This window comes from Penicillium pulvis (assembly GCF_028828015.1).
Source record: "Penicillium pulvis strain IBT 33274 chromosome Unknown contig_3_segment0_segment0, whole genome shotgun sequence".
Classification (NCBI taxonomy): Eukaryota; Fungi; Ascomycota; class Eurotiomycetes; order Eurotiales; family Aspergillaceae; genus Penicillium; species Penicillium pulvis.
In genome coordinates, this window is record NW_026643077.1 from 902,623 (window position 1) to 918,264 (window position 15,642).

The following is a 15,642-nucleotide window of genomic DNA, read 5'->3' on the forward strand; positions in this document are numbered from 1 at the left end:
CAATCTAGGGTGGTCTCTACTCTTTTAAGGACTCGTTTGGTCGCCAGAATTATGAGTGGAACTACCCTAGAGCAATAGACGGAATTGCACTTTCAGGGCAAAGATTTTACGTCGATCACAGCACCTGACGTTAGATTCCAAGTTCATTGCACCAGGCCTTCGCTCACAGGCAACGGTGCTTCACTCTCCTTTCCGGACTGGTGAGCGGCCATCGCATTAAACGTTGAAGGCTATCGCCGCGTCTGCCTACCGTAACCTTTGCGCGGTGCCAACTGACAGCGCGCTAAATCTGGCTCTCTCTCCCCGATCAACGTGGATCGATCCTCTGCACCGCCACCCTTCACCTCTCTTACTTGATGTGTCCTCGCGACCTTCTATGCCTCTGAGATCATGTCACTCATTTTCCGGTTCAATCGAGATTACTGAACCGCGGTCTATCAATAAGCCCTCAGATTGATCTTGGTCGCCGCCTCCAGCGTTGAAGCAACGCGGTCCAGAGTAGTGTTCACCGCCGATGGCGACCCACCGGGACCCACACCGACCTCAAAGAAAGAGCGGTTGTGTGGACAACAACCAACTATCGTTAAGCATTAGAAGTTTATGTTGTAGCTTCCAAGAAGCCATCGATGTAGCCAAAACTCGGCGCTTTAGTTTACATCGCCACTTCGGGGCATTTGGTGTAGATATGGCTGCATTACTACAACGGACTGCTTCAACGGTATCTGGCTGGCCGTCAATCGGCGTGACATGTTTAAGCCTCGGCCAGTTTCTGTAGAGACTTACAATAAGAATGAAAGGCGGGACTGGCCAGTAATTTATGGCGGCCTATCAATTTACTTTTCATCTTGACATGAAAAGTGTGGCAGGTTCAATACGGTGCTTAGCGACTTTTTGGTCGGGAACGGCAGGGTGTGATCGCAATTAATGTACGGCATAGGGGAGTATACAGGAAGATTATCACCGGATAACAATATAGCAACCACTCAATGATTTGAGGTACGTGGACCAGACAGAAGAGAGATTCGTTTGTTGTTACGGTCACGTCCAGCAGCTGGAGCTTCTTATAAAGTAAGCATATCCTCCGTCCTCCAGGATCATTCTTTCCTTTCCTCATGGTCTTTCGGCATCTTAAGTACGTTTGATCACTAATCACAAGCTCGTCGCGTTTGGATCTCTTTTCCAGATATTTCAGACATGCATCCTCTATCAGTCGCAATTCTAGTCATCATCCACGCCTGCTCGTCTAGAGCCGGAATATTTGAGGTCATAGATTACGATCGCCGGTGTTTGATATGGTCCAATGGCAACTATGGTTGCACAGGTTACTCTGCACCCTTTGCGATACTAGATGGAGATGATTGTTCAAGTACTTATCAATTGCCTGTGGCAAATATAATGTTGTTGCTAACAGCTTGATAGAGCTCAGTGAGCAATATTCTGCCCTCAGTGTTGACGTATGCGGCACAGAGGATGGTTCGCCGGCTGCTTGGATACGGGTAAACCACACCGGGGAGGTTACTTTTTTCAATAAGAACGGAAACAGCTCGACCTGCGTACTCAACCAGGGACTTAAGGCTGGTAGCTGGTGTACTGCAAATGAATCAGAAGTATTCACAACGAAGTTCTTCTCATCTTCCGCATTGTCGACTGCAGATTCTATCACCAATACGTCACTGTCCGCCACTGCCACTCCATCTACTGCCACTCCATCTACTGCCACTCCATCTACTGCCACTCCATCTATTGCCACTCCATCTACTGCCACTCCATCTACTGCCACTCCATCTACTGCCACTCCATCTACTGCCACTCCATCTACTGCCACTCCATCTACTGCCACTCCATCTACTGCCACTCCATCTACTGCCACTCCATCTACTGCCACTACCCAAAATGAACTTAACACTGTTCTTTGTCATGTTATAGTGTATCCATCATCTACCATGACCACTAGCTGTTCATCTCTATAATGGGAAAACATGAAATGAGAAGCAGTCTTGATTATTGAGACTACTGTGCTCGCTCAAAACTAAATAGCACTTGATTCCGCACTACGTTTCGATGACATTTTTACAACGCGGCTGAATTTCACGAGTGATGTATCGACATAAATCTAGCTGAAGTTCCATTCTAGACGCTGAAAATACAGTAGTAGATTTCATTTACACTGACCCCTCGCAAAGCGATATGCAGTATACGACGACTACATATCCGAGTATGTACATATAGATTGATCTACTTTCTGACATGAATTTAGAGCCTCGTCCCGGCCTATCGTGGCCAATTGCCGTTTCCATTATTAGGCTGCCCTCATGGCGCGGCTATAGTGGAATTGAGGATGAGATGGATATGAAGTATCCGAGTTTGGCTGCATCTCTGTTAGGAACCGTGAGAACGCGGCAAAGTAGAAGCTAAGAACCTGGACAGTGACTGTGTGACAGATGCAGTTTTGTTCTGAGTTCGTTTGAGTGGGCGTTAACTTGTCTTACTGTATTCTCGAGCTGGAACGTTGACGGTTTATTGTGACCAACGGAGATGAAGATCTTCAATTGTGAGTATTGGTTTGGCGGGAAGAAAAGGTTCTTGCACTGGAGGAGTCGGTTGCGGTATGGATGTGATAGGCCGCTGGAGGACAGAAGCATAGTTTGTTTGTTGGTTTTGCGGCGACGAAGTGATGGACGTTATCGTTTTATGAGGCTGGGGAGAGTGGGCTGTTGGAGGTTGTTGAGGCTCTGGGTCGATCGTGGCGGGTGTAGCTTGAGTGCGGGGTTCAGCATTGGTGCTCGAAGATTTGTGTACTGTAGTTGATTGAGCTAGTGTCTGTGTGTTGTCTTGTTGGATGATTCATTTCTATAGAAGGATGGTGGCTGGAAATTGGCTGGATAGGTGGAGGGGAAGGGAATGCGTTGGTTGGAGGACGGAGTATATCGGTAAATTCGAGAGTTCGTTCCAGTTCGTCGTAGATGACCTCCCACACGCAGTCATTGGCATGTAGTTTCTGTCTTCCTTGGAGAGTTTGGCGCTGGAAGCTCCCCAGGCGCAAGAATGCCTGACAAGCAAAGCAGCACGCAAGTCACTGAAAGGTCCGTTCGGTTCATAGTAGGAAACCGTTTCGCGCCAGTTGGAGCGGAGTGACGCCATTGAGCATTTGCCCCTCGAATGACCGAGCTCGTGCTTCGATGGTATAAAAGGGGGTCGCGGTGAAGTGTTTTTCTCGGGGGAGGAAAGCGTGGGGTAGGTGTCACGGGTGAAGTGGCGGCGTTTGCGGATTTAAAGGTAGAGGCTATGCGGCCCTGGGTAGCACGTTTTACTCGCTATTTACCCCCACGAAATCGGGTCAACGATATTTTGAGAAATAGCCGAAGTATTGACTCCTTGCAGAGACGGGGTAATACTATTCAAGCTTGAAAAGCTGCACTGCATGCCCTTACGCTTATCTTCATCCTTTCTTTTACTCTACGACATGGTAAGAATCGGCGTATCGATGATTGCCCTCTTTGTCATTTGCATACTCGTCATTTGGCAGCGTCCTCAAAGCCATTGTGAAAATAATATATAGATGCATTAATATATTGATATGAACTCATAACTCCGTATATTCCCCAGAAAGGTTGTATATTCGAGACACCACTTCAACCTCCAAGGTGTTGACGCGCTCTTTAAGCCTCTAAGCTCGCTGCTTAGCTGCTTGAAGACAACAAATCAGGTGTTGCATATGGGCTTCGAGTTCGGCCTTCTCTTCTTTCTCTTTGTAGTTTATGCTAAGTAGCTTTGTGCATTCGGCGGAGATTTCAGTGATGATTATCTCCGCTCTTGTTCTCGCATTTTTCACGCTCTGCTGTGCGGAATGAGGACTTGTCGCACTCTATGGAAGTCTCGGGGTGTTTTGGATGGATGGAGTTGAATAATTGTATGGTGTGGGAATGATAGCCGAAAAATGCACTCGCTTTGTTCTCTTTGGAGGTATATCGATATTGGATTTGGAGCGTATGCTCTGAGCTTGCGAGTTGGAGGGGTACTGGGATTCACTATATTTATATACCCACTAAAAGAAAGCATGATTGTATTGAGGCCTTTCCGCCGAATTCTAGTAGACCTTCTAGCTAAATGCGGGCCCTGGGATGAATAGTGCAGTTCCTGGATCATGGTGGTTGGTTCCTAGGGGACATGAAGCTCCTGGGGTATCGTGATAGGTACCTAGAGGCCGTCACTCAGGTTCTGGGAGCTTAGGATGGTTTCCCAGGGGCTATTATCTTCCGTAAAAGGTAAATAATTGGCCTGTCATCCGGCTACCGTCACTAGCCTATTACACCTTCCCGTGATGTATTTAAGTAACTGGTGAGAAGGACTATAAATGTCTGTTCCACCGTAATGACCGATGACTAGTTCTACACTATTGAGTCCGATACTTGTATTTCTCCTTTTATCTAATTTGAACACACTTTGGCCTTCCCGAAAATGGACTATCCTTCTTGGTTGTGGAACCCGCTCTTGATCTGTGAGATGGGTAGTGGGCCCTTTGAGTATGGGAATGCCTGCTGTGGTATCACGTAAAAAGGCGACTAGTGTAAAAACGTAGTGAGAAAAGAGGTTCTTAAGAGCGGTCGCTAGAAGCTAGACGCCCTCGCCGAGAGACCCTTTATAGTCTATAATCTCTAGCTTAAATTGCGCGATATTGCCGTAGAATTCCTCTGCACGAGATGGCACTAGCTACGCTAGGCCGATCTGGTTGGGTAGCGATGGTACGAAGCCGCGATTTGGAATCAGCCCTAGACGCGCTGGTCGCAACCCGCGACTCGCCGCCCTCTGAGGCTAGTTAGATTAATAAGATACTCCGCTATTGATCCTGAAAGGCGGACTGAAAGGCGGAGTTAGTCGCGCTCCCGCGCAATGGATGGCGTTGAATTTACTGGCCTATCCATCTCGGTGCCTTCGCAACTCGGTCCGTTATCTAGAGACCGATAGGTCACGCTAGCTATGCTTCGGGAGAACTAGGTGACCTGGTCGGTATTAGACGAGGCTCCTACCCACTTGATGATTGTGAATGATAAGGCGGGGCCGCAGGCTCTGAAGCTTAAACGTTTTATCTGTAGATCACCCTAAAGCTCTAATTCAGGCCGCGAGAAATGCTATATCTGCCACGGAGAGTATGAGAACGAGGTGACTCTGTATTGTGGAGGATGTAGGTTTGTGGCTTATTTGGACTGTATGGAACTATGGCTTGGGATATGGCGGCCTGGATATTATACGTTATGCCTATAATGGTAAGTAATATCTAGCGCGATTAACTGATGTAGGCCGAATATTACTGACTAGAGAATAGTATATACGATGGAGCTTTCGTCGCGAAATATTAGCCACGAGGGGCTTATTTACTAAGCGCCGCTAATGCCGAATAGACGAACTCGTTAGAACACGATACTAGCGCTTTAACTGCTGTAGCTGCGCCGCGGCTAGCGGCGGAAGGGTTGCGTCTTCCTGACCGGTCTGATACGCCCGGTCCGCGCCGATCTGCCCGATTGGCTGGGCGTTTGGGTCCTTCTACTGAATCCTAGCCATTGGGCCCTTAGCGCCGTTTACTATGACTGTTGAGTAGCCAATGACTCTTACTCGGGAGACTGATGGACTGAGTAGAAACTGATCGTGGATAAGTCTGTAGGCGCTAGTGTATGGGGAGGGCGGTTTTGAAGCACTTATAGTAATAGAGATTAATTACGAATGTACGACTAATGGATATAGGGAATTCTACTGTTATATGGTACTTCTTTTTCTGTAGTATTAAATTTGCTAGCGGTGGTGACTATGCGGCTAATGCTTTCCTAAGCGGGAACTAATAGTAGTATATTAGTAAATAAATCTGGCGATCTAAGCTAGCCGGCTCTCGAGATTAACCTCTATGTCTCTAGACCTGGTTTAAAAGGGTCCGTGGTAGGGGTCTCGCGAGCTATCTAGAGTAGCCTATGGGAGGAAAGAAGGCGATGATGAGTTAGCAAAAGACTTGATAGTCACCGGTGGGACGGGGGAGTTGTACACTGCGTTCTGCTTGGTTTAATTGGGGCGGCTATCTGCTATGCTGGTTCGCTTGCTGTCTATGAAGCATTAATATTCAGGCTATGTATGTAGGGCGGCTTCTCTACCGCTTTAAAGTCTGATTTGGTTACCAGAAATATTGGTGGGAGTGGCATAATAGAAAGAGATGCCCCTCTTATAGTAAAGGTTACCGGTTCGGTTATAAACTTGAACTTGATTTTGTATATGATCCTCACTCACGGGCACTAGTTCTCTACCCTTTTGTCTGGGCTGAGAAGTGGCTATCGCATTGACCGTTGAAGTTTGTGTTAACTAACAGCGAGTAACAGGCTAGCTCTCGAAAGTTGAAGAACCCTCTTCACTACCCTCTCTTTACCACCCTCTCTTCACCGCTCGTGCTTCACCATCCCCTCACATTTTGTACCTCTAAACTCAATTCAGTTACTTGATAGAGATCTTAATCTAGATAATTTACCCATAAATGCGCCCTCAAAAATGACAGTGGTGGCCGTTTCCAGCGTTGAAGCAATGCGGTGGAGAGTTTAGTTCGTCGCAAGGTGGGTCTAACTGGTGACCCACTAAGACCCGCATGGGTTAATTTAGACTGACTTTAAGAAAGAGTGATTGTGGTGGATAATAAATGACCGCTATTGAAGTACCTACCTGAATTCTGTTGATTATAGTTTATTTGAGGCTATCAGTGTGGCCAGAATCTGGCGTTTCAGTTAACATTGTCATTGCTGGATTTTTGAGGTGAAGACCGGCTTCAACGGACGGCTTCAACGGACAGCTTCAACGGACAGCTTCAACGGACAGCTTTAACGGACAGCTTCAACGGACAGCTTCAACGGACAGCTTCAACGGATAGCTTCAATAGACAGCTTCAACGGACGACTCGACCATTATTTGAATAGATGGGTAAGCCAACCATAATGTACTATGAATTATGCTTAATCTAATTGATGGAGGCGATTTTGACGGGCTCTCCTCGCCGGGCTTTGGTGGAGGGGCTGTAAATAAAGCATTAAGTAGGAATATGGCATCGCTAACTAAAGTAAAATGGCTAAAAGTAGCAACGAGAAGCGCGCATTGTTGAAACAATAATGTCGAGAAGCTCTGGCCGCCTATATTTATTAGTCGCTTATTCGCCGCTATGCTCTTAACGCTAACTTCCCTAGACGATCGACTTGGCCTCGTTATCGCTCCCGCCTAGGTCCGCCTATAGCCGCCTCCTGAGGATGGATATGCCTAGTCCGTTATGGAGCCGATGGCCTTCTTGTTGTAGTCGAACCTAAGTAGCGGAACGGTAGGTCTGTTACAGACGATCTGCAAAGAGCTTAGTCGCTCGATCGAGGTAGTCTCGCCATAGGTCCTGTAGGGGCCCTAGTCTAGTCCTAAAACCGAAGGAAGAGTTGTAGCAAAGGTAAGTTACGTGGCTCTTTTCGAAATTCAAATCTATTCATTTGACGCTGAAGGTATTCAGAAGTAGCGGACAAACCGTGATGGCGAGTTAGATTGGTCCTTCATCGCTAAGCTGTATAGTCTCGAATGCGCTAATTATAGCTTGAGCCTCGAGTTAGATCGCACACGCACCCATTTAGAGGAATCCAATAGTGAAGGGCGCAGTCTTCGCGCCCAAATCTGCGCACTTGAGACTGAAATGGAGACTGTCGTATCTCAGTCAAACCACCAGGAAAGGGAGCTGGTCCGGGCAAGAACAGGCATTGCGGAGGCAATGTAACTGTTGTAGGCACATTTATTACAGAATCAGGATACCGCATCCAAAGATGACACACCAGAGACCTTAACCGGTCCCATTACAATCGAGATCGCGGACACAACTTAAGGAATACCAGAGATTATAGAGCGATGGCCACTCAAATAGGACTAGACCACTCCCGGAGCGTGTAGGGATGCCTATATCACGTTAATACTCAACACTCGAATCAGGTAAGCAGTATAGCGCGAGATGATGATTCCTGCATGGAAGTTTTTGCTATTGTAGCTTGGTTGGCTGTGGTTATTGACCAGTAAGAGTTCTATGGTCGGGTTCCACCTCCAGTTGCACCCTCAAAATAGAAATCACATGAAGCCTCTCTACCATGCCTTTCTGTTCTTTGACACGCGTCTTTACGCGTTTCGAATATTCTTGATGCTCTATCATGCTTTGTTGGCTTGGTAGATCGAAAGGATAGCGCGTCTATGTTATATTGTTACTGGTGAAGGAACCATAAGCGGACGACTTCAAGCAGGCAGTATATTATGTACGTACAGTATATGTATGCGTTGCGATGGGCTCGTGTGAATACAAAACAGCACCGGAAGAACCACTTCCGGCAGTCAACCACTGGTCGGTTTACACGCCAGCTGGATTCCGCTCTGCCGGGACTCCACACCAGGTTGCTCTACGATAGCTTGGATCGGGAGAAAGCGTCAATTCTAGCTCAACTCCGCACGGGCCATGCCAGACTGAATGGATATCTCCACCGAATCGGCAAGGCTGACAGTGATTTGTGCGAGTGTGGCGTCGAGCGCGAAACCGTTTCACACTTCCTGCTTCGATGTACACGGTGGAACGAACAACGTTGCGTACTGGCTGAGGCCGCGGGACCGAGTCTCAGTAGTTTGTCAAAGATGCTAGGAGGTAAGCCTGAGTCTACAGGAGAATTAGGTGAGCTGAAAGAAAAGGCATGGAAACCAGACGTCAAGGTTGTCCGAGCTGTCATCGCGTTTGCATTGAAAACCGGCCGATTGGCCCCAGAAGGGTAAAAACAGGAACTAGAATGAGTATAGGGTTTACTATCAAATGTACATAGTCAATGGTGCAGCGCACACTAGCTAGGGGGCTACATACGACCCAAGGTCGGGAAAAGCCTGAGGAATAAATAATAATAATAATAATAATAAAAGGTACATTCCGTGTACAAAAACAAAATGCCTCTAATTTAATTTACCCAGAAACGCGAGCTCTTTATACTCGAAAGCAAAAAAGTCCACACTGTTTCTTCGCTATGAAGAATCTTATCGTTTATTACGAAAATGACATCCTCCAGACAAAGTTGGAGTACCTACCAGTCCCCGTTCCTGGACCGTCGGAGATCCTCATCAAGGTTGAGGTTGCGGGTGTCAACGTAAAAGACTACAACATCCGCTGCCGAATATGTACAACAATTCTATCAATCAAGGTGATGACTGCTCTGGCACTGTCGCAGCAATTGGAAGCGCGGTCAAGTCTTTTCAAATCGGAGAGAAGGTCGCCGGTTTCCACATGATGGACACCCCTCATGGGACGTACGCTGAATTTACGATCTGTCCGGAGAGTACGGTAATAAGAGTCCCGAAAAGCATGTCCTACGAAGAAGCGGCGACTATTCCTCTCGCCGCGTTTACAGCAGCGGTCGGCTTGTATCGGAACTTACAACTTCCCACACCTTGGGATAGAAGTGACGATCACGGCCCACGAAACAGAGTACCGCTGATAATTAACGGTGCCGGATCCGCTGTTGGGGGGTTTGCTGTCAAATTGGCCAAAATGAACCCACTCATCGGACCGATCATTACAACAGCTGGTTCATCCGCCGACTTTGTACGCTCGCTCGGTCCGGATGCAATTGTCGACTATCGTTCACCCACCGTCGTTGAAGCTCTTCGGAGCGCTTTAGGACAGGCCCGTCCCATACATGTATTCGACGCGACGAACTCGCTCAAATCCATACAATGTTTGACGTCCGTTATGGAACCATATTCTCAATACACCTGCACATCCAAACTTTACGCAGACCCCGCTTTAGGAGTTGATGATAGAATGGAGAAGGCTTTACAAGGTGTGCAGGCGTGGTACGAGGTTACTTTTGTCGGGGACGTACACGGCCAGTCGTTAATGGGCCAGTCACGCTTTAAGGCTAAATCAGGTGGTCGCTTGTTTGGAGCTATTATGCGTCATGTATTCGAGGAAAAGCTGGCTGATGGATCGTTGCGCGGACATCCGTACCAAAGAGTTGATTGTGGTCTGGATGGTGTCTTAGACGCTCTGATGCAGTTAAGGAATGGCAAGCGTGACAGCAACGCCAAATTTGTGGTGAGGATACAGGATACTCCTGGCATACGACGATAGTATGTACAGTACTTTATCTAGATCTACTCGCTGGTGAGGCCTACCACACCACAACGATAATTTAGCGTAACGATAATTTTGCTCCCACCCATCGATAAGTCGAAGCTATTTACCAACCACCACGATGTCTAAATCGAATACTGACATCGAGAAACGGATTTCTGATGCCTTACACGCGTACTATGATCGTGGTGAGCCAAAAATCGCGCCCCTGGCCCGGACATTCGACGTTTCATACCAGCGGTTGAGGGCGCGTGTTCTGGGCCGTCCAAGTCGTTCAGCGAAAATTCCGTCAAATGAAGCACTTGATAAGGGCCAAGAGGAGGCTTCAATTAAAGCCTGGATGCGTGTCCTTGACCGTGCCAATCTCTAACCTCTTCCCTACGAGATTGAAGGCGCTGCAAATGACATTTTGTCACGAAGTTGTTCCGACCGACGCGCTAGCAAAAGTTGGGTACATCGTTTTATGAAACGCCTCCCCGAAACCGTCAAATTTCAGACCCAAAAACCTATAGAAGCGAAGAGGGTAGACGCTGAGAAATTACCGACAACAATTGAGTGGTTTCACAAATTGGGTGGTGAGATAGAAGCCCTTAAAGTCGGACCGAGCAATATCTACCACGTCGACGAAACAGGCTTCCAACGCGGTCAAGGACAATCCCAGAAAGTTGTGACTGAGTTTCTAGATAGGATAAAGCATGTCCCAACTGGTGGTATAGCGGAGACGGTGACAGTAATCGAAAGTATCGCAACGGACGGTTGGATGATGCCCCCAATGATTTTATTTGCTGGCACAGCTCGACTGTTCACCTTGAGAATTGGTATCGAGACCAGATAGATTTACCAGATGACTATGTCATTGCGACATCGCCAATGGGCTGGAATAATGAGGTAAACGCTTATGCATTTGATTCATTGATTAATTAATTAATTATTTAGGTCCGCGCATATCAATGTTACAATACTTAGACGAGCATACAAAAGACCACGTTCAAGGGCGAATGGTTATCGACTTCTGTTTCTTGATGGCCATGAGCCCCATATGAAGTACGATTTTATCAGCTATTGCCAACAGAATCGGATTCTTATGTACTGTTTCCCTTCTAAACTTACTCACCGTCTTAACCCTCCGATTCTAAGCCCTTCCAAGCATATTAGCACTACTATCGGAGGGAGAACAATTGGACTAGACGATGGGGTGGATCAGTTACAGATAAGAAGAATACGGTTCGAATGCAGACTTTCAACTTCAACCGTTCGACATGCCTTCAAACACTGTGGGCTTTGGCCCTTTAATCCTGAAGTGATTTGCCAAGATCTTCAACCATATGACGGGCCAGACCTAGTCGTCTATGATAGAGGCAAAGAATACGAGCTTCCAGAGTGGAATTTCCACCATAGCCGCCCAGTCCCAGTGGAAGAAAGGGGGGAAGAGGATCGAGAAACACCGCCTCCCGCTTCAAGTTCTACGATCACTCAATTCACCACCAACGACAGTCGCAAAATTGCCAAAAAAAACATCACAACGGCAAGAGAAAGCTTTCCAAACAATGACAGTCCCGAATCTAATAAATTGAAGCGTCGGGCTGAGCGGATTTGTCAGGGAAGTCTTCTACAGGCCCAACCAGCGGCCCAGGTATCTGCCGACCTCATTCACTACCAAGAGAACCGGGTGCAAGCCAAATGCCAAAAGCCCTAAGCGTCAGTCATCTAAAGGGGGTGCTCTACAAGTCAGGGACTCGAATACCCTCATCTGGAACCGGGATATCGTGGAGGCTGAGCAACAAAGGCGGAAGTATGAACGTGAAGCTAAAGAGTTGGGAGCTGAAATGCTACGCCGTGCCGAAACTAGGGACCAGGAGAACCAGAGAAGAGATGCAGAGTTTGACTGGGTCACTGGAGATGACAACCAGCCACTTTATACTATCGATAACGTATCTCACTAGTGAGTGGCCCACCCCGTCAAAGAACGCGTTCCCACGCGTCACCTACCACTTTCAACTGTCCAACATGCCTCCAATACGCTCTGAAAAATGTTCAAAATCGCCGGATAGGGAGGGTTGAATTCTACTAGCTACCAAAGTTATTCAAGATCAATCAAAGCTATCTATACGTCAAGCAGCGGCGATTTATAACGTGCCACGTTCTACGCTTCGTCACCAAATCAATGGAGTCCGTAATCGCCAGGAGACACGACCAACACGTCTTAAATTAACACAAGAAGAGGATTCGCTTTGCCAGTGGATACTATCTCTTGATAAGAGAGGAGCGTCTCCTAGGCCTTCTGCGATCGTCGATATGGTGAATCTTCTACTAGCAGCGCGTGAGGATATGCCTCCACTGACTGTCGGCGTTAATTGGGCCACACGATATATTCAGCGGCGATCTGAGCTTCATACACGATATTAAAAGCATTATGACTATCAGCGTGCTCAAAATGAAGACCCAAAGAGCCTACGCGAATGGTTTAGATTGGTTCAATCTGTTATCGACGAATCGACGAAAACGGGATCCTAGATGACGATATCTACAATTTTGACGAGACTGGCTTCGCGATGGGCTTGATATCTACTGCTAGAATCGTTGTACGAAGAGATTTCTACGGTCGGAAACCTTTTTTACAGCCTGGAAATCGTGAGTGGGTTACAGCAATCGAATCCATCTCGGCAACCGGTTTCTCGCCTCCGTCATGTAATATTTTTCAAGGTTCAATATATGATATACAGTGGGCTACTGGTCTTCCTGACGACTGGCGATTTGAAGTATCCAAAAATGGCTGGACTACTGATAAGATCAGTCTTCGATGGCTAGAAAAACTCTTTATTCCAGCAACTACTACACGTACGCGCGGAAGATATCGATTGCTGATATTAGATGGGCATGGTAGTCATCTAACACCACGGTTCGATCAAAATTGCAAAGAGAACAATATTATCCCAATTTGCATGCCAGCACAATCGTCTCATCTTCTACAGCCGCTTGATATTGGTTGTTTTGCTATGTTGAAACGATCATATTATCGTTCGATTGAATCCCAGCGCGTCTAGGATACAATCATATCAACAAACGTGATTTCCTAGAATCCTATCCTCAGGCTCGCCAGTAAGCATTCAAACCAGCTACGATTCAATCAAGCTTCGCTGCCGCAGGCCTAGTTCCAATCAACGCCGAGCGAGTCCTGTCCAAACTCAATATATCGCTTTGCGAACCAACACCACCAGCAAGCAGGCCTAGCAGCAGATCTAGCATTTTTACACCAAAAACACCGCATACAGCTAAGCAGCTTGCTAAGCAAGCTTCTTCAATCAAACGTCTACAAGACAATGTTGAATTTAATATCGGTGGAAATGCAGCATGTACAACTTCAGCAGGAGAGCAAATTGGCTGAACCATAACCTGTAATAGGCAGTGAATGATGGTAAGAGTTTGCTTCTTGGTATAACGTATCCGCAAGGCCGCTGAATCAAGCTTTGCCTTTTTGGATCGCAGCTATGGGACAATAACCACAGATCTTCCAATCCCAGTATACTCAGCTGCCACGTCAAGTGCGGTCCTCCACTCATCTAGAGGAAAGCTCTTCATATTGACAAAGTTTTTGCCACGTGGAAATCGGCCAGTTTCCAGCATTTTCACGAACTGTTGTATGTCCTCTCTCTCATACATGAACTTACCTTTCACAGTAATTTCCTTCGCAATGAGCTCGAAACTCGGTATAGGGCCCTCCATGAAGCCTCCCATCAGGCTGACGCGGCCCTTGCGTCGAATTGCCCTAATAGCACTGTTTAAGTGCGGCGACTTGCTGGCAGCAGGTGGCGAAAGATCCAACACAGCATCAATAGTTCCAAGGGCTTGAAGTGCTTTCATATCCTTCTCCTCATCCCCTGTAATCTTGACTGTCTTGATATTGGCACCGGGGTTGCCCTCCATAACAATGACTTTTAGTCTCGCCAGTTCCTGCTCATCCCGGCCCATTGCAATGACGTTGGCACCCATAGCAATGGCAACTTGAACGCCAGCACCTCCGAATCCGCCAGTTGCAGGGGAAACAATGACAGTCTCGCCAGGTTCAACTCTGATATCCCGTAGACCGCCATAAGGCACGAGGAGATAGCTGATATACGCCAGGTCAAGGATTTCGTAACCCAGGCCCTGATGTAGTTTGGATTCATTGAGAGGGATACAATTTTCCAGAGGGAACTTGGTGAATTCGGCAAATGTTCCGTTGCGCCAGACGTCTTTCATCAGCTTTTCACTGCCTTCATTGAATCCGTCCGAAACTCCAGATAGAATCACAGCATTGAAATCGTCACGTCCACGGATAACAGAGTCGATGTACACCAACTTTCCTGGCTGCAAGGCCACCGCATCAGATCCAACGGCCACAACGCGCCCAATGGCGCTAAATCCGCCAATCAGCGGCTTAGGAAGATAGTATTCGCGCTCCCCATTGTAAATATCGCGTTGATAGGACAGCACGCTGGCACCAAGGACGTGAACAATGGCGCTGCCCGCCTCAACTTTTGGGGTCGGTAGTGATTGAATTTGGAGGCCACTCAGATCCTTTGAAACTGATTCAAAGACAAGGCCACGGTGTCGAGACGGAATGTCACTGGCCATTTTTTATATCTAGGTGCAGGAGACAAATAGAATATAGGCGTTAGAAAGTGAATATTTGGTGGCTCGAACAACGCTTGGTGCACTGGTGCGAGGCAGATAGAGTTATTTATATGAACTCTCCCTCCGGAGATTAGAGGAAGGTAAGCGTATGTCCGAACCCGCTGGCCGAAGCTTTCGGTCTTAAGACCTGCTTCTGTCGTGACGTAAAAAAGAACTTGAAGTGCTAGTTACATGACTAGGTAAAATTCTAATGTAGACAAATAAGTCTATTATACATCATCTCCGCCTTCCTTAGGATCACCGACGTGCTGACTTTTACTGCCCTTAAGGTCCGTTTAGCAAGTCGGAATCTTTTATTGAGTCGCTGGCATTAAAGGCAAATTCCAGAAATCGGTCACTTGATCTTATAACTCTACAGTGCTACGAGATTAGCTGGTGTGCATTATCGGGGTTGTCGGGGTTGTCGGGCCTGTCGGCTTGGTCAGGTTGAGTGAAGCGATACGAATGAGCTTCGGCAAATTTAGTAATATTCCCTGTTATAATTTAAACGAAGATTGATTGTTATTTCAGAGAGGCCCAGAGAGGCTTTTTGCGTACTACGAGAAGAACAAGCCGGCTTTCAATCAGCTTGTCTCTTCGTATAGACACCTCGAGAATTATCTTTTAATCGTGCGGCTTTGCTCCTGATTTACACTAACAGTCATCTCGGGTGGCATACTGGGATGCCTGAAGCCTAAGGCTGACCCACACGCGCCGCGTGTAGGTCAGCCGGGGGTCAACAAAATTCTGCTCTCAACAATCACACTATTACTATTTCGACTACCAACACCACCACCACAATGCCTAGTCAATATAATGCGATAGCCTACATATTCCACCTA

The 15,642-nt window shown here is 47.2% G+C and overlaps 8 protein-coding genes across 8 annotated transcripts; 7 read left to right on the forward strand and 1 right to left on the reverse strand.

The window, feature by feature from the left end:
- Positions 1-1,112: 1,112 nt before the first annotated feature.
- N7503_006479 (uncharacterized protein) lies at positions 1,113-1,970 on the forward strand (the record flags this gene model as incomplete). The annotated part of the gene is made up of 2 exons (XM_057066026.1): positions 1,113-1,132; positions 1,427-1,970. The coding sequence occupies 2 exons, from the start codon at positions 1,113-1,115 to the stop codon at positions 1,968-1,970; spliced, it is 564 nt and encodes a 187-aa protein (XP_056921495.1).
- Positions 1,971-5,216: 3,246 nt separating this feature from the next.
- On the forward strand, positions 5,217-5,555 carry N7503_006480 (uncharacterized protein; the record flags this gene model as incomplete). The annotated part of the gene is made up of 2 exons (XM_057066027.1): positions 5,217-5,264; positions 5,400-5,555. 2 exons carry the CDS (start codon positions 5,217-5,219, stop codon positions 5,553-5,555), a joined length of 204 nt encoding a protein of 67 aa, XP_056921496.1.
- A 3,635-nt stretch (positions 5,556-9,190) lies between these two features.
- Positions 9,191-10,144, forward strand: N7503_006481 (zinc-binding alcohol dehydrogenase family protein; the record flags this gene model as incomplete). Its single annotated transcript, XM_057066028.1, has 1 exon — positions 9,191-10,144. The coding sequence occupies one exon, from the start codon at positions 9,191-9,193 to the stop codon at positions 10,142-10,144; it is 954 nt and encodes a 317-aa protein (XP_056921497.1).
- A 124-nt stretch (positions 10,145-10,268) lies between these two features.
- Positions 10,269-10,517, forward strand: N7503_006482 (uncharacterized protein; the record flags this gene model as incomplete). The annotated part of the gene is made up of 1 exon (XM_057066029.1): positions 10,269-10,517. The coding sequence occupies one exon, from the start codon at positions 10,269-10,271 to the stop codon at positions 10,515-10,517; it is 249 nt and encodes an 82-aa protein (XP_056921498.1).
- A 474-nt stretch (positions 10,518-10,991) lies between these two features.
- On the forward strand, positions 10,992-12,090 carry N7503_006483 (uncharacterized protein; the record flags this gene model as incomplete). The annotated part of the gene is made up of 3 exons (XM_057066030.1): positions 10,992-11,035; positions 11,084-11,780; positions 11,809-12,090. The coding sequence occupies 3 exons, from the start codon at positions 10,992-10,994 to the stop codon at positions 12,088-12,090; spliced, it is 1,023 nt and encodes a 340-aa protein (XP_056921499.1).
- A 64-nt stretch (positions 12,091-12,154) lies between these two features.
- N7503_006484 (uncharacterized protein) lies at positions 12,155-12,553 on the forward strand (the record flags this gene model as incomplete). Its single annotated transcript, XM_057066031.1, is given in 2 exon segments — positions 12,155-12,203; positions 12,219-12,553. The coding sequence occupies 2 exon segments, from the start codon at positions 12,155-12,157 to the stop codon at positions 12,551-12,553; spliced, it is 384 nt and encodes a 127-aa protein (XP_056921500.1).
- A 7-nt stretch (positions 12,554-12,560) lies between these two features.
- On the forward strand, positions 12,561-13,532 carry N7503_006485 (uncharacterized protein; the record flags this gene model as incomplete). Its single annotated transcript, XM_057066032.1, is given in 4 exon segments — positions 12,561-12,609; positions 12,662-13,165; positions 13,183-13,246; positions 13,280-13,532. 4 exon segments carry the CDS (start codon positions 12,561-12,563, stop codon positions 13,530-13,532), a joined length of 870 nt encoding a protein of 289 aa, XP_056921501.1.
- A 101-nt stretch (positions 13,533-13,633) lies between these two features.
- Positions 13,634-14,761, reverse strand: N7503_006486 (NAD(P)-binding protein; the record flags this gene model as incomplete). The annotated part of the gene is made up of 1 exon (XM_057066033.1): positions 13,634-14,761. The coding sequence occupies one exon, from the start codon at positions 14,759-14,761 to the stop codon at positions 13,634-13,636; it is 1,128 nt and encodes a 375-aa protein (XP_056921502.1).
- Between the last annotated feature and the right edge of the window lie 881 nt (positions 14,762-15,642).